We start from the raw sequence: 17,637 nt of genomic DNA, 5'->3' as shown, positions 1-17,637 counted from the left end.
CACGTGTATAGTCTTGTTAACCCAAAACGCCAAAAACTGTCTCTAAACATTATCCACAAGGCTTGCGACGGATTTGAACCAAAACTGAACTCAAATATAACATTGAAGTATTGAACCGAATTGGTTATAGAGAAATTACAAAGCTATCAATGATATTAGTCCGAAAACGAAACATAATTAATATACTCCAACAAAATCACTCAGAATTCTGGGATTCATATGAAGGTTTTGTTAATTGTTTTCGTACATTATTTATCGAACCATGACTGATAGATAATACAAACATCATTGACACAAAGTTCGATGAGAAAGCTTGCTAGTATAACAGTGTGAGCCAAAGAATCGTTTCTTAGTAAATAATGAAAAAGAACAGAAGGTGTAGGAGGCTTAGCTGAAATTTAATTTAGCAACTTGTGGAAGAGATTTGAGAAGAGAAGGTGATGGTCTCCGAAGAGTGTGATTAAGAAGTAACATCAAAGTGAGAAGTGTTAAAGCTCCTGCTTGGTGTGCACTTCCTAGTGAAACCGGAACATAACTCAGAAGCGTTGACACACCTAATGTTACCTGCAAATAACAGAACAGAAAAAAGCCCCATCAACGGTTTTCATATCAAGTTTCCATGAAACTTTATGGTGATTGAGTTTTCATGAAAGTTTATGTTGATTGATTGAATAAAGAACCTGAACAGCAGTCATTCCGACAGTGCTTCCAATCAAAGCTTTAACAGCTGGATGTATATCTAGCTTCCTCGTGAACCACCACATTGTTCCAATCGCCATTAGCGTTGTGGTTGCCAGAAGGCGATGATCAAGCTGAAATTTAAGTAAAGTTTAAGTCTTTTTTTTTTGAGATTCTTGAAGCAAAATGAGAAAGTTCTGTTTCAATGTGTACCTGAACAGTTGCTGTGTTCTCGAAAAAGTTGCGCATAAGTGGTTTCATCTCAAATATATTATCTGGTATCCATGTATCGCCCATCTTCGGGAATGTGTTGAATGCACGACCCTACCATTCACAAGCAGAGAGATCAAAATGCTCAGATTTTTTACTGTAACTAAACAAAGGTAGAAGCTTATATTCAAGTTTTTAGTTTGCTTACAGCATCATTTCCAGCAACAAAGGCTCCTGAAATCGCAGTGATACCAACAATCAAGCTTACTGGTAATGCAAGCTTCTTCACTTTAGCTGCTCCACGAACCCAAGCCAGTGACTCAGCTGGTGGTTCAGGCATAACAACAGAGAGAGCGGTCCAGAAAAGTCCACAATAAATGGCGAAAGCTGAGGTCAGGTGAGCTGCAAGACGGTATGGGCTTACCCTTGGTTGAGAATATTCAGACGGTGGCTCCTACAGGACAAAACTGATTACTGGTTACACAATATTCTGGACTTGAAATCTAATAAGATCATCTCTGATTACCTCTAAACCACTTTTAACCATCCACCAACCAATGAAACCTTGTCCAGCACCAAGTGCAAATAAACCAGAGAGCTGAACTCCAAGACGTAGAGTAATATAACCTTTACGCAGAAAAAACGAAAACGGCAAAGCAAACATGATCCCCAATCCTCTTCCCCACATTCGATGAGCATACTCCATCCAATATATGAACTTAAAATCTTCAAGATTCATCCCTTTGTTCACACTGCAAAACACCATATACCAAAACACAAATACCACTTTAAACATCAACGATAGAAAACACAATGTAAGCAACAAGTTAGCAACCAAAATCACAACACTAACCGCTTATATTCAGGTGAATGCTTATACTTCTCAAACTCCTTAGCCCAAGCTTCATCTGACAGAGGAGGGAATTCACCGGTGAATTTCCAATCAGTCATGGATAAACCAGATCGAGTTAATCGGGTTACACCTCCTAGTACCACCATGCTGAAAACCCAAGCAGCTGAACCGAACAACCATATACCAACCCATTTCCGAGCTTGAGGTCCTCCAGTGACAAGAAGCTTCAAACCCTCTTTACTCTCTGAGCTAATCGACGCTACAGTTGACATATTCCTAAACAATGAAGCATTTTGACCCTACACATAACAGAATCTTGATCAACTCCAATCTCAATTACAGAATCTTCATCAATCCCAATCTCAGAATCGTCAAATAGGAATAAAAATCTCAACTTTAACAAAAATCCTGATCAAAAGTATCAACCATTAGACAAATTCTCCAAACTACTTGCGAATTGAGTTAAGAACATGAGTAGAAATGAATGTAGAAACTACCTTGAGAAGAGATCGCAAGCCATATAAAGAGTTCCCCGCTAAAGGGGAAGACGAAGCAGAGGAGGTTACAGTAGCAGCTGTGATTTTAGAGGTGAAAGCTCGATGAGACCCTCGAGCAATTACATTAAACGCTTCCTTGTTTCTCTTAAGAGCTGATCCCACCGCCCGAAACATCTCTTCTCTCTCTCCTCTCTCCTCTCTCCTCTCTCTAGGGTTTAAGCAAAGGTTTTTGCGTTCAGGCGACAAAAAGAAGACGGGAGAGGCAAATCAAATCTGCTTCTGCAATTTCGACCCGGCCCGGCTTTGTTACGGGTTCGGGTTTTGCTGTGGTGGCTTATTCGGTAGACACTAAACAATGGCCGGTTGAAAAAACGACACGGTGTTTAGATCGAAAACGGGAAACAACATACTTTAAATATTACTATATAGTATATTGTATATACATGCACTTAGCAAGCAAATTATGAAATTTTTGTTCCTTTTTGTAAAACATAAACCTCTGTAAAATTAGGTTAATCTAGTTTAAGTCATTAAAATTGCTTTGAGAAAAACCTTTTTAATTTTCACCATTTTGTTCATTACAAAATCTTGTCGTAGAAGCAATTTTAACTTTGGTTATATCACGATAGAATGTCCGACGTTCGAAATAGTTCGAAATTTCAGATATAATTTGGATGTTCAAACTTCTTAAACGTTACTGTAAAAGTCCGACGTAACATGCAACATGTCTAAATACCCATCAAAATTTACTTTATCTTAATTATAAGACTATGAATACGTTTTCGGTTACCAAACTTCTCCAGAAATATTGATACTATCTAAATTAAAAAATCATCACGATGTTTTTAATGTCGTTTTCTTTTTAATTTACTAATTTAGCTTTGATTTTAGTTTGATTTTAAATTTTCGTTTTGGGTCAAAAAAATGCATCACTTATTTTCTTTTCATACTGATTATATATTAAAATATTAAAAATGTAATTCAACCAAAAAAAAAAAAACTGATTCATGTAAGTCTTTCTCTATTTACATTGATCGAATCTATATCGATATACACAAAATGTAAAATGTAACTTTGTAACTCTATCTTACAAAACATAACTATAATATTATCAATGACACATTTACCAGTTTAATAAATTCCATTAGACCTTCTTTGAGGCTTTCTTGCAGATATAAGCTCAATGGGTAAACCTCCCGGGGACATAAATATCTCCTTTCTTGCTGAATGTTTTCTCTTTTGGAAACGTATCCGAAATTGAGAGAACAAAATGTTCTTTTGATGTTGGAACTTGGCAGCGTGTCCTTCTAGATATAGTCCAAAGTCAACAACCTGAAGTAAAAGACAATCCACCATGAGCAAACTAAAAGGTGGTTTATCAGAAAAGCATTTTGATACTATGTCTCAAATCTTTACGAAGGCTCATCAATTAGTGTAGTCGATCTATATCATCGATTCAATAAATATGTTACAAAGAAACCAAATCTTCCAATATTGTATTGAGAATTCATTTAGTGACAATTAACAGATTATTATAGTATGTTAAAATAGGTAGTTGCTTACTTTATAAATTATAAATGAGGAGCTAAGTATCCTTTACTCATGTAGACATATATATACAAGCATGTAGTGGCGGACCCAGGAGAAAATTTTACCCAGGTCATAAATAGAAAAAAAGACCAACATAGAGTAAACATATTTATGTTGCGCAGAGAACCCAACATGATCAGTGGCGGACTCACATAGAGTTTTGTTGGGAAGGTCAACAAAGGGAAGAATGACAAACTATGCTGCTGAAACTTCACATGCAAAAAAACTTTATTTCAAAGTTTTACCCGATCAGTTGACCTACCTAAGCTCTATTTGAGTCCGCCACTGATCATGTTGGGTTCTCTGCGCAATATGAGTTAAACATTTGATATATTTAAATTGAATTGGTTGAATTTTAATGGGACTTATTACGAAGTTCATGTTGAGAATCGAGATCTAACATATATGCTGAAATTTAAAATCGAACCAAAACTTCTAAAATGAAACATTCACATCAAAATTAGAAAAGATGCAATATTCAATTTTTTCAACCCATTATTTTATTAAATTATATTTGGTGATTGTTTATAGATAATAAAGGAAAAATCGATTTTAACAATTAAAACTGCAGTAGCAGGTCTAGTATTCTCTTTTAAGGCCTGGTGGTTCACAAGTTCATGTTCCTTTATACTTGTCACGACAATCTAGGTTACAGTCTGAAGTATCACAACCAGGAGTTGCTCCTCTAAGGTAGGCATGACATATACGTCCTTTCGTCTTTTCCATCACCATTCCTGTTAATACATATTTAAAACATATACTATCATTTAAATTCTGTTATAAAACTATAAAGGTGATTAGCAAAAAAACCATTTAAAAAAAAAAGACGTAGAGAGCATATACCAATAACAAAAAACACCATTAAAATTGTAAGAACCATGTTTTTAGTCATCTTTGATGATACAGATAAAATAAAACTGATGGATGTTAATGTATATGTTGTGTGTATATATATATATATATATATATATACAAAAATATCAAGAATTGTATTAACATCAAATAGTGTTGACCAAAAATAAAAGGTAAGAGATCAATTTGCATTTAAGAAAAAAATCAATAAGTAAACAATGCTTGAATCAGAAGAAGAGAAATTCGTAAAAATTAAATTGAAACAATAGATAGAAATCAATTAAATGTAAAAACAGACAAGAACATTATAAATCAAAATTAATACATTAACTATTGTTGACCAGAAAAAATGATGATAAAGTCAACAAATATGAAATAGACTGAATGGGTATAGAAAGACATTAATTAACTTTGACCAAAATAAAAAAGAGAGAAATCAATTAGTAATTAATGAGATGCATGAATCAAAAAACCTCACCAAAAGTGACATGACTAAAAATTAACTAAAAGTGAAAACATGTAAAACCATTATAAAAATGTACTATTAATTTTACATTTAATTCGAAAAAAAAACTAAAACTAAAACTCTTTTTTGATTAAAAAAAACATTAGTCTTTTGGGGAAATCTTAAACAAGATTATCTTGGAAAGGTAAAACAATGCCAATTCTTCTAATTACTTGATTCTTTTATTCTTTTTATGGAAATGAATAACATACAGAATCATCAACTAAATCCTATATGTATCATACCTGTTTGAAATGGAACAGGAACCGGAAACGATCTCTCCAGCTTTGGATGGGTGAATAAAACAAACTTATTGTCTTTAAATTTTACCTTAATTTGATCAAAAGCTCTGTTTTGTCATCAGGGTTTAACAATGTTGGTGTTTCCAGGGATGTTCGTTCCCATTTGCCTAGAAGTCTGCGATAAAATGAACACTTCATAGGGGAAGTATTGCTCCCATGAGCCTTTTACATACGTAAAACTTAGTACCGAGAAAGCGTAATATGAATCATCTGTTCTTGAGCTATACTTGGTCTTTTGATGTTGAAAATATTGATGCAGTTGGAATATTCTGATTACAATGCCTTCTGGTGAGATCGGATCTACTTTACATATTATCTAGTATCTACTAACCGTTGTGAACTAGACTTTATGTTTTTTATTTACTAATTATGAACTAGTCTTTAGCGTACCTGTCAAGTGCCGAGACTTAAATATTTCCATATAGGAATGTTTGATTTTTAATTATATTAAAATTAGTTTATAAATCTCATTTTGAAATGGCGATGAGAGTGATAGCTCACGATCCACGCCCAAAGCAAGGCCCGCTATCATTGATCAGGTTCTTACAATTTTCATATTTTCTGGTTGATGTAAATTAGATTAACGAAGTAGGTTAATTAAATAAATTTGGATCCAAGTGGGGTTTTAATTGTTTAGTAATCTGTAAATTATTCTCAAAATTATAAGTATGATCACCATAGAAATCTAATTCGTGACTTCGACATCTTGATTATATTGCTTTGGCATACGATCATTATCACCATCAGTTCTTCTTTTCTACGATAATTGAATCAACGACATCCACGAATCATATGCTTCAGTTCATGCTTACACATTAAGGATTCCCACATTTAGTTCATGCTTACACATTTAGGCTTGGTACACTTTCAGAATTCGTTGTCTTATTATGGAGATTTTCCTTCTTAAATCTGTGGTCTACCTGTTTTAGAAACATCTCAAAAAAACAATTTAACTTCATTAGACTCTAACACAAACACCTTCTCCCGAAGAGATCCTTGGACTCTAACGCTGCTGAGATAAGAGATCCTTGGAAGAAAACTAGGGTTTGGTTAGGCACTTTCGACACTCCCGAAGAAGCCGCTCTTGCTTACGAATGATGCAGAGCTTTGGTTGTGGTGATTGATTGATCACAATGGGGAGATAGATTCTCCACCATACCAAACAAAACCATAAGAAACAAAATTATTGGGTGGCTGTAAAATTATCTACACTTAATCATATTTCATATTAGAAATTCAAAAAGAAAAAAAGAATATTACCTTACAATATCCTTTTATGGTATACTTTGGAACTAGGACACATATTTGTCAGATAGTAGTAAATAAGATATACTCTCCTCTACGGCTCTTCCTCCATCAGCTCCTACACCAACAACATAGCAAAATTTAATATTAACTTGAGATTAATTATACCGAGATCAACTGTTATGATAATAGAAGTGCATTTACAATCTCAACTTCAACTTCTAAAAGAGAACGAACATGCTTTTTGTAACTTTACTTGGAAATACCTCTGTCTGTGAATAGAATGACTTTTTCATCGCATCCACCACGCTTAATGTTGTTATAAACTGCGAAAGCTAATAAATAATCAGAAGAGATGTTATGGAAAAAAGGACAGCCAGAGTAGAAACTTGTTCTGTTTTATTATGCATGTTCAGAAAAGTTCTCTAGGCCGCCGAAGTTTTCCAAGACTAACTTCCCTTCTCCTCTCTCTCTCGACCTCAACCACATCCCTTCCGTTCCCTCCGCTGCAGCAGATAGCCAACACCACCATCAACATCAACATCAACAGCTCTGGTTCGCCGCGCCTCCTCCTCCTCCTCCTCCTCCTCCTGTCTCCGACCACCATCACCAACACCACCGGATTTTTCTACGAACCGGAGTGCTAAACGATAAAACTTCGGATTACACCTCCACCGAAGCGCCGCTTTACTTCACCGCCTCCAACACCACCACCAACACCATATATCAACATCAACATCAACAGCTCTGGTTCGCCGCGCCTCCTCCTCCTCCTCCTCCTGTCTCCGACCACCATCACCAACACCACCGGATTTTTCTACGAACCGGAGTGCTAAACGATAAAACTTCGGATTACACCTCCACCGAAGCGCCGCTTTACTTCACCACCTCGTCTAACGCTGCCACGTCATCACCTGGTGGTCGAGTTGTTGCGTCAATCTCTCTCTTTTCTCAGATAGTGCATCAAGAAGAAAACACCATGTCGGAAACGCCTCCGTTTGTAACCCCGTCTTCACAATGGGGTGCTACAACACCAAGAACGACACCTAATCTAGACGGCATCGAACAGCCGGTTTACGAGAGGGTTTGCGTCCGGCTAAGCCCAAGCCGCACCAGTCCATGGACATGGTTTGGTGCCATTTGCTGTTTCTTGTTCAGCATTGGTCTTCTAATCTGTGGGATTACTACGTTAATCCTGATTTTCGCCGTCAGACCGAGAATCCCAGTTTTGGACGTCGCCAACGCAAGCCAAAACACAATCCTCTTCGAGTCACCGGTTTTCAGCGGCGATATTGTACTGCAACTTAATTTCACCAATCCGAACAAGAAACAAGTTGTTCGGTTTGAACATATTAAAGTCGAGCTCCGGTTTTCGGAAGAACTGATTGCCAGACAGAATCTCTTGCCCTTTTCCGTGAGAAACGGCCAGAATAGGCTAGAATCGATCGGTCTGGTTTCAGATTCTATCTTGTTGCCGGTCAATGATATGGTTGAGCTCAGAAGACAAGTTGCGAGCAATTTGGTTGATTACCAAATAATAAGTACATCCAGAGTCAACGCAGTTCTAGGGTTTGTTCCGTACTCGTACATGCTGCACGGCACTTGTCATATTCAGTTGACGGGTCCACCCGGCGGCGGCTTGGTTTCACGTAACTGCACGACAAATCGATAAACCCATTATGAACTATTAGTATTAAAAATATAGTACGACTTGTAATATAATATAATCTTGTTAGCTAATTAAATTATATATTTGTACTTTATTGCAATTAATTAATGTAGTCAACTTATATCAAATTTTATATATTTTTTTTCGATTTCGATGCTACGATAGGTTTATAAACATATATTTGTATCACAATACAGAATATTAGAGTATTGTTGTAGGATTAACTGGTTATGTCTTACGCTGAATTTGTCTGATATCGATGGTTCGACCTTCAGGAGTGTGGATTTTCCATATTTTTGTCGATTTCGATACTACGATAGATTTATATCAATAAATTTGTATCATAATTTCGAGTATTGTTGTGAGATCAACTGGTTACGTCCTTCGCTGAATTTGTCTAAGATCGTTGGTTCAACCCATGAGAGTGTTGATTTCCCACATTATTTTTCGATTTCGATGCTATGATAGGTTTATAAGAATTAATTTGTATCATAATATCGAGTATGGTGTGGGAACAACTGGTTACGTCTTACGTTGAATTTGTTTGACATTGCGGGTTCGATGCTATGATAGGTTTATTATTGTAAATGTGTATCGTTATTTCAAATATTGTTGTAGGATCAACTGGTTACGTACTATTCTGAATTTGTTAGAGATTGCGGGTTCGACCTATAGGAGTATGGTTTTCCCTCATTTTTTCCCGATTTTGATGCTATCGCTGAATTTGTATGAAAAACTAAACTCTTTTATTTTTTTAATCTTTGGCATCTAACAAAAACAAAAAGCTATACAATCTTGGAGGTTACGTTATCTTCGGATCAATGGAAACTACGGCTACTCCGGTCTCTCCTCTTCCGTCGTCAGCCTCGGCTTTAGGTTTTGAAATGGTAATGTTTGTCTTGGAAGCTGCTTGCTCGAGATGTAATCGACTGATTTCCCCGGAAGATTGAGCCACGTGTAGACAGACATGCCGACAAGAGCTGCCACAGCGCCGTAGATGCTGATGAAGCCAGGATCGGACCCGAAGATAACGTAACCTCCAAGCAATATCACACATGTCTTGAATTGCCCTAATACTACATGAGATTTTGCCGAGGTTGCCCTGTAATTAAGAAACAACAACTTTAGTACTCTAGCCTCTTATGTATGGTGGTATAAAATGTAAACCAAACCAAATCCACACTAACATTTTATCAAACTCAAGAGTGATCTTCAAAACCGAAGCAAATAACAAAAGACTACTAACCCGAGAGCGAGTGCACCAGAGACCATTGGAGAAGAAAGCCGAGAAGAGCCGAGATGAGGATTGCAGAAGAGTTACCTAAATCCCATTTGAACAGTAAAACTCCAAGTGGGTCTAGCCATGGCATGAGAGCCAATAAGAAGAAGACGGTAAATGGCGTTGTCTTCCACATTAATCTACGTTCAGTAAAGAGTTTATTTTTAAGAGACATGTAATGCTTAAGCCATAAGTTAAAAGTAAAAGAGAGCTAGAGAATTAGTATATCTTACGCTAGGGCAGTCCAATTAGCTTGTTGCTGAAGATTAGACCAGAGGATTTTATTGATGGCACTTGGGATAATCCAAGCAACAGCTACCAATGCGACAAACAGATTAAATTCTAGATCTGTCACTGTCGCGATTGCCACCCCTAGAGATACTACAGCTAATGCCATGACCTGTTGTGATAGGACAAAACCCCAAAACAGAGTAAACAACAAAAACCTGCATGTAATGATACATAATTGTTGAAAATGTCATCAAACTCAAGTAAAACATTTGTGGAAGAAATGGTTTTCTTGAAAAGAACACTGCGATCTTAGCCATCTGATAGAATCCACCGCTGGAAACAAAAAAAAAAACCAAAGCTTTCAAATATGAAACAGAGTTATCAAATGCAAAGGTAAAGGATTGAGCTACGAACCTGTTGAGTTTGAGACTGGCATTAGCGAGTCCAGAAGCAAAGGCCATGACAGCTCCACGAGAGAAGAGAGAGGAGAAAGGTGTAGTCTTTGACGGAGGAGACATTGGAAGCAAAGAGAGAGATTTGAAGAAAGCTAAAAGAATCCAAGCAACGGTATAGTGAATCAATGTTAGGATGATTGGAAAATTGAATCCAACTCTTCCCATCACCTGCAAAATTTCAACCATACAAATCACTATGACATGGGCAAAACAGAGAACAACAGGAATATGGAATTTGGGATTACTAGTTTATTGGCGAGGATGATGCCAACAGCAACAATGAGATTGAAGGACATTGCAACAATAGGGCCACAAAATCTCTGTTGTTGCCGTTTAGCTCCTTCTGATGTTTTAAGCTCATTGTATAATGAACTTCTGAGTTCCTCCAAAGCTCGTCCTGCAAATCAAAACAAAAGCACAAACAGATCAAACAAACCTAAAGATGATTCATTTCAACAAAACAGAAACAAAACCTTAGAACAATCCGATCAAAACAGATGAAGAAAAGAGTCAATGTGGAAATAAAAGCATCATCTTTTAACATTAAAAAATCTGATCTATTTTTATAAGGAAGATGAAAGAGATTCATAATAATAATCACGTACCTGCTTCTGCAGCATCACTATCTTCAAAAGTCGAGACTAACAAATAAGTTACCAAATATTACAAAAGTCGAGCTTCTCAGTCTTTCACATTTTTCTCTTGATCTTATATTTGGCATAACTTGATCTTTTTGTTGTTAAACTACAAAACAGCAAACAGGTGCAACATAAGATGGTCGAACCTAGTGATTAAAGAAACTCCTATACTTGAAAGTAAAGGATAAGAGATTCACCAAGAGAATTGGTGCCTGAGGGAAATAGCGAGAGATGTGATCACCAATGTTCTTAGCCACACCACAGAGCTCGACATCATCAAACCTCTCGTTCGCATGAAAGTATCCAACAATACTCAAACCTTGAGCCACGTAATGCTCCTCAATCTACCACAACAAAAGTACACCTGAATCCGTAAGTTTTTTCTTTAAAGGATTCTGACCAAATAGCGGCCCGCCACTGCCACATCTGCTACCGTTGCTTCCACAACCGATGAACCAGTTGGCCTCACTCCATCAGTTATGGCTACATCTCTCCTTATTCCCTCAGGATTCTCCATAGTACCAGTGTGAAGTTAACTGCGAAAGGCTATGAGTACGTTTTGGATTACCAAACATCTCTAATTCAAAATACTGATACCATATAATATGAGATGATTTGTACGTTGTCTTTTAAAAATCATTACGTCGCACTCAAACTCAACATGACCATGCACGCACCTAATATGTATACAAGAATACAACAGTCACCATATCTATACTACTATAGATGCATGTTGAAAGATAATAATTCTTACTTTAGAACCGTTGATTTTGAACTCAAAACAAAATCGCTCCTTTCGTTTAAAACGTTTGCTGAGAGCTGCGTAAAATTGGCTGTTCATTTCATGCAAGAGGCACTGATATAAAATAATGTACGTGTAACATCAATATATCAATTGCAAAACCTGTATCTTTCTTTTTTATGTTTTCATTTAGTTTGGTCTAGTTGGCACCAACATTTATAGTTTGTACAATGGCAATATCCTTGCAAACTCATTCAAATATGCTGAGAAGAATAGTCATTCTCTTAGTTCTAAGCGTCCTGTCGAAAAGAAACAATCGTTGCTCGGTCATACATTTCATAGTATAAAATTGTAAGTATGATATTTTAAACAATGTTTTAGTTTGAATATTAACAAAAAATAAATAAGTTTTTAATTTGTGTGCATTAATGTAAAAAATATCCAAAAAAAAGAAAGAGTAAGTATGATATTTTACATAACTACATTACCTTTAATGAAAAATGTATATATCTTATTATATAAATTTTAGTTTTCAAAGTTAGTAAGTCATATAATCGCGACATGTGTCAAATATATCGATAATAGTTTGACATGTATGAAAAGTATTAAATTCGGGCTTTACTGTGGGCTTCCAACTCAAAACCAATTGGCAATGAATGGAGAGGCCCTAACCTTTTATATATTAGTTAATCCTTTCACATCTTTCCGATGTGGGATATTTTACACTAACACCCCCTCTCACGTTTAGGCATGACCATCTGAAGCGTAGGCATATGTGGGAACAACATCTACGGGGTGGCCAAAGAAACAACCTGCTCTAATACCATATTAGACTCTCATCATTATAATTGTACAAGATACCTTCTCTTATATAGATATGAGTTTCCTAAACTAAGATAAGGATAAATGTAAATAATATATTTAGATAAATGTAAATATTCCTAAACTATATCTTCTAGATTCTTGTCAATCTTCATAATTTACATATTCTTGGGTTTGTCATCTCGACCGTCGATCTCGGTCGATCTTCGGTTCTCCATATCCCAATACCCCCGACAAGCTCATACGTGGTAACACGGGTGAGATTGGACAAGTCTTCAAAATAACGGCTTTATACCCGGCCGTCGGGTCATCATCGACGTTTATATCCGGTCGTAGGGTTCAATGCGGCTTCAATACCCAACCGTTAGATCATCGACGTTTATACCCGGTCGTAGGGTCATCAAAGGCGTTTATACTCAGCCGTAGAGTCATCAATGACGTTTATACTCAGCCGTAAAGTCAATTCCTTAGGTTATGCTCGATTAAGCAATAAACCCACAATTAGGATAAACTTGGTGAAACATTGTCACCATCAATCTTCAACACCATGGATGAACCAAACGGGTTCATTTTCAAATCTCGTGAAACGCTATTAACACCACCATCATGTACGTCTTCATTGATTTTTTTTTTTTTTTTTTCACTTGGCCAACTGGCCGAACACCATCGTACGTGCTCATAGAGATGTGTTCATAGAGATAAGAAACGACTCACGTTTTTTTTCTTTATTTTTCTTTCTATTTTTTTCTTTTTTTTTCTTTTTTTTTGAAAATCCAAAGACACAACCAATCCAATATGCTCGGTTTCATAACAAAAAAAAGGAAGAATAAAATCAAAAGAGTGAAACTTGCATAAGAAGCAAGCAACAATAGGTCAAAGAAAATTATAAATATATTTTTTTTCAAGAAGAAAGGACGGAAAATAGATAGAACATCATAGAAGCGGAAACAAACAAAATCCTAACCCATCGGAATAGAGATCCACATGATCGACTGTTCTGATACTATATTAAATTCGGGCTTTACTGTGGGCTTCTAACTCAAAACCAATTGGCAATGAATAGAGAGGCCCTAACCTTTTATATATTAGTTAATCCTTTAACATCTTTCCGATGTGGGATATTTTACACTAACAAAATGAAAGTTTATTTAATAATTATAAGAAAATTAAAAAATAAAAAGAAAAGGATTACAATTAAGATTTTTGAAAGTATATAAAATCAAAAGTAATCTATTATATCACTAATTCTAATAGGAAAATTATCTTTTAAATTACTAATTTCGATAGGAAAATATGTACAATTAATAAGAAAAATATTTACAATTTAATTACAATTATTATTTATTATAATCATATAGTAAAAAGAAATTTATACAGAAAAGTGATTAAAGTATAGGTTTAATGTGTTAAAATTAGTGATTAACATAATGTAAGAAAAAATAGATAATCAAAATAAGAAATTAATGTAATTTTCTTAAGTTTTTCAATCGGTGAATGATTTGACAGTGTATTCAATATTATGTTATTATATAAACCTTAGTTTTCAAAGTTAGTAGCTTATGTGATCGTGACACGTTTTAATTTAACAATTACAGATTTTGTCATATGTTATAAAAAAAACTTTTTTAAACATATTTGTGAATTATAAGAAATTAAAAATTTAAACAATTTAATAAATATAAAAAGATAGCTCATATATGTATATAAAAATAGCACTAATTATAATTTTAAATTACAAAGTCTATAAGAAAAAGAATTAAGAAAATTATACAATTAATTACTATAATATCATAATTAAATAAATTATACTGTCAATTATTAATCCTAAAAGAAAAAGGATTGTAGATACTCACCTTTACATAAACAAATAATTTTTTCATAATAACGTCTTTGAATTTTTGATTAATTTATGACAATGTTGGACAAATAGTAAAAACTATTACTTATGGGATTACAAAATATGAAACAAATAGATTTAAGATATTGTTACTTTTTCAAATATGAGATAAAATTAGGTTTCAGTTTTTTTTTTGAGAACTATGTTTTATTAATTTTTAGTTATAAAATATTACTTAAGGTATAAATTTGATACAATACACATTTTTTATATGAAAATTATAAATTTTATTCATTGGGATTGAGTGCATAGAATGAAAATCTAATTTTTTTATCATGCAATAATATACGAAGAAACTGTATTGCAAGTGTGTGAACTCTAAATCCAGTTTTTTAAAAAATCAAATGAATAAAATTAATATTGTAAATACAACTAAAAATTTTCACATATTTTTCTTAAATCCGCGTTAATACGCGGATCTAATCTAGTATATATATATAGATTGGAATATTATATTGTAGTTTCATTGTAATCTAATTATTAATAACTATTAAGTTATATTTTAAATATATATTAAGTTTAAATATTATTAATCCTAATAGTTTTTAAACTTATTTTTTTTTCATATGTCATATTTTTTTTTATAAACTATAGTAATATATTTTTTAAAAATAGAAAAAATAAACTGTTTTGGTTTCTGCTACAAATTAGTATATGGTAGTTGTATTGCAGTTGCAGATTAAACGAGAGTCGCTGATGGCAGATTAATAAAATAATATATTAAACATTTGATATATTTTAAATTGAATTGGTTGAATTTTAATGGGGCTTATTAGTAGGACGAAGTTCATGTTGAGAATCGAGATTCAACATATATGCGGAAATTTGAAATCGAACCAAAACTTCTAAAATGAAACATTCACATCAAAATTAGAAAAGATCACAATATTCATTTTTTTTCTTCAATCCATTATTTTATTAAATTATATTTGGTGATTGTTTATAGATAATAAAGGAAAAATCGATTTTAACAATTAAAACTGCAGTAGCAGGTCTGATCTTCTCGTGAGAAGCCTGCTGGTACACAAGTTCCTGTTCCTTTCCACCTGTCACGACAATCTAGGTTACAGTCTGAAGTATCACAACCAGGAGTTGCTCCTTCAAGATAGGCATGACATATACGTCCTTGCGTCTTCTCCATCACCATTCCTGTTAATACATATTTAAAACATATACTATCATTTAAATTCTGTTATAAAACTATAAAGGTGATAAGCAAAAAAACCATTAAAAAAAAAAAAGAGACGTAGAGAGCATATACCAATAACAAATAACACCATAAAAATTGTAAGAACCATGTTTTTAGTCATCTTTGATGATAAAATAAAACTGACGGATATTATTGTATATATTGCGTATATATATATACAAAAATATCAAGAATTGTATTGACATCAATTAGTGTTGACCAAAAAAAAAAGGTAAGAGATCAGTTTGCATTTAAGAGATATTGCATGAATAAGAAGAAAAGAAATCCCTAAAAATTAATTTGGAACCAAAGATAGAAATTAATTAAATGTAAAAACAGACAAGAACATTATAAATCACAATTAATACATTAATTAGTGTTGACGAGAAAAAATGATGATTAAGTCAACATATATGAAATAGATTGGATGGATAGAGAAAGACATTGTAATTAACTTTGACCAAAAAAAAAGAAAAGAAATCAATTAGTAATTAATGAGATGCATGAATCCAAAAACCCCATAAGAAAAATGAAATAACTAAAAACTAACAAAATGTGAAAACATGTAAAAACATTATAAATCATAGTTATTACTCCCTCTATCACATAAAGAGTGTCATTTAGAGTTTTAAGTGTCCTTTTACATTTCCAATGTATTTTTACATAATTGTTTTTTTTAATTTTACCCTTATTTAAAACTAATTAAACTATTAATCACTTAATAAACAGGGGGTATATATGTATAATTCAATATTTTCTTAAGTTGTGTAAAATGTGTAAAAATGACACTTTTTATGAAATAGAGGGAGTAATATATATTGAAAAGTATATGGGTCACTAAGTGATTAATGGTTAAGAAATGAAGAACCAACAAGAATAGAACAATCAATTTTTTCCATCATCATAATACTCTATTATTTATCATTTTACTCTAGATTAGGACCCGTGCTAGAGCATGGGTTGAAATTTCTTTTATTTATATTGTAGTTTATATAAAAAATATAATCTATGTGATTATTTTTAGAAGTTGTTGTGAATAAAAGTAAAGAAACGGGTTGAAATTTAGGACCCGGGTTAAAAGTGATTGTTTTTAAAAGTTATTGTGAATAATATTATTTTTTTTGAGATTTTGTTGCCGATATATGGTTACTTAAATATTCAGTGGAGATTTTATTTTATTTTTCTGGAATTCTAAGAGGATCTCAAATCGAGATTTAACTAATGGTTAAAACTCATATAACCTATAACTTATCAAATAATCAAATAATTAATCTTATAACCCATATTATATAGTTTACACAAAAAAGTTGTGTACTTCTGTTTTATTATATAGAGAAAAAAAGAAGGTGGTAGAGAGTAATAAAAAAAAAAAAAAAGATGACGGCTAGGGTTGGCGATTCTGAGCAGCAGGTCACGGGCGCGCAAGATGCGACCATGACAGATATCGGGGAGAGGTTTAGGCCTCCGGGGGACCCTCCATTTGAGCGTATTTCTAGTTAAAGGTTGATCGACTTACAAAACTATGCATGTAGATTAGACTAGCTACCGCTCAAACGTTACATATTCTTTTTGTTTATTTTTTTGCTCTGGTCAGCTGAACGTGACATCCGAGAAGACCATTGAACCGAAGTCATTTATTTTGTTGTTGGGGCTCACATTTTTCTCTCTATATGATTTAAACTGTAGTTTGGAAGATGAAGTCAATCTTTGACAAAAAAAAAAAAGAAGATGAAAGGTGGTAGGGAGTAACGCGGGTGGGATGTTGTCTCCGGAGGCAGTTTTGGATGATGAGTTTGTTACGGCGCGAGTGCGTTTGGAGTTTCCGAACGGGGCGAATGGCAAACCGGTGGTAACAATAGGGCAGGAAGTGTTAGACTCTATGCATGGCCTTTGGAAGCAGTGTATGATTGTCAAGGTTCTGCGTAAGCACATTGGTATCTCGGTTCTGAGTAGGAGACTACGAGAGATGTGGAAGCCGAAAAG

General features: G+C 34.0%; 2 protein-coding genes, 1 long non-coding RNA gene and 1 pseudogene across 3 annotated transcripts; 1 reads left to right on the top strand and 3 right to left on the bottom strand.

Moving 5' to 3' along the window:
* Window positions 1-155: 155 nt before the first annotated feature.
* LOC104726157 (heme A synthase COX15) lies at window positions 156-2,640 on the bottom strand. Its single transcript, XM_010444946.3, has 7 exons — window positions 2,239-2,640; window positions 1,742-2,040; window positions 1,415-1,640; window positions 1,097-1,342; window positions 892-1,002; window positions 681-812; window positions 156-564 (listed from the first exon to the last, which is right to left on the bottom strand). The coding sequence occupies exons 1-7, from the start codon at window positions 2,410-2,412 to the stop codon at window positions 388-390; spliced, it is 1,365 nt and encodes a 454-aa protein (XP_010443248.1). The 5' UTR covers window positions 2,413-2,640; the 3' UTR covers window positions 156-387.
* Window positions 2,641-4,249: 1,609 nt separating this feature from the next.
* On the bottom strand, window positions 4,250-4,794 carry LOC104726154 (uncharacterized). Its single transcript, XR_758014.2, has 2 exons — window positions 4,672-4,794; window positions 4,250-4,562 (listed from the first exon to the last, which is right to left on the bottom strand). It is a non-coding gene; the product is annotated as an uncharacterized LOC104726154 (long non-coding RNA).
* Window positions 4,795-5,238: 444 nt separating this feature from the next.
* LOC104728925 (uncharacterized) lies at window positions 5,239-8,404 on the top strand. Its single transcript, XM_087473022.1, has 3 exons — window positions 5,239-5,330; window positions 5,449-5,480; window positions 5,575-8,404. Exon 3 carries the CDS (start codon window positions 7,712-7,714, stop codon window positions 8,402-8,404), a length of 693 nt encoding a protein of 230 aa, XP_087329148.1. The 5' UTR covers window positions 5,239-5,330; window positions 5,449-5,480; window positions 5,575-7,711.
* Window positions 8,405-9,214: 810 nt separating this feature from the next.
* LOC104728924 (nucleotide-sugar uncharacterized transporter 2-like) lies at window positions 9,215-11,521 on the bottom strand (annotated as a pseudogene).
* Between the last annotated feature and the right edge of the window lie 6,116 nt (window positions 11,522-17,637).

Source organism: Camelina sativa, chromosome 11 (genome assembly GCF_030686135.1).
Source record: "Camelina sativa cultivar CO46 ecotype springtype chromosome 11, ASM3068613v1".
Taxonomy (NCBI): domain Eukaryota; kingdom Viridiplantae; phylum Streptophyta; class Magnoliopsida; order Brassicales; family Brassicaceae; genus Camelina; species Camelina sativa.
This window is presented reverse-complemented; position numbering and strand designations above follow the sequence as displayed.

What these genes read in the sequence shown, in the direction of transcription:
- LOC104726157 (XM_010444946.3), bottom strand. Translation starts at nt 2,412, where the DNA reads ATGTTTCGGGCGGTGGGATCAGCTCTTAAGAGAAACAAGGAAGCGTTT. An exon ending in TGGTTAAAAGTGGTTTAGAG is followed by an intron (nt 1,343 to 1,414) that starts GTAATCAGAGAT and finishes TTTGTCCTGTAG; the next exon opens with GAGCCACCGTCTGAATATTC. An exon ending in AGAACACAGCAACTGTTCAG is followed by an intron (nt 813 to 891) that starts GTACACATTGAA and finishes CTTAAATTTCAG; the next exon opens with CTTGATCATCGCCTTCTGGC.
- LOC104728925 (XM_087473022.1), top strand. Translation starts at nt 7,712, where the DNA reads ATGTCGGAAACGCCTCCGTTTGTAACCCCGTCTTCACAATGGGGTGCT.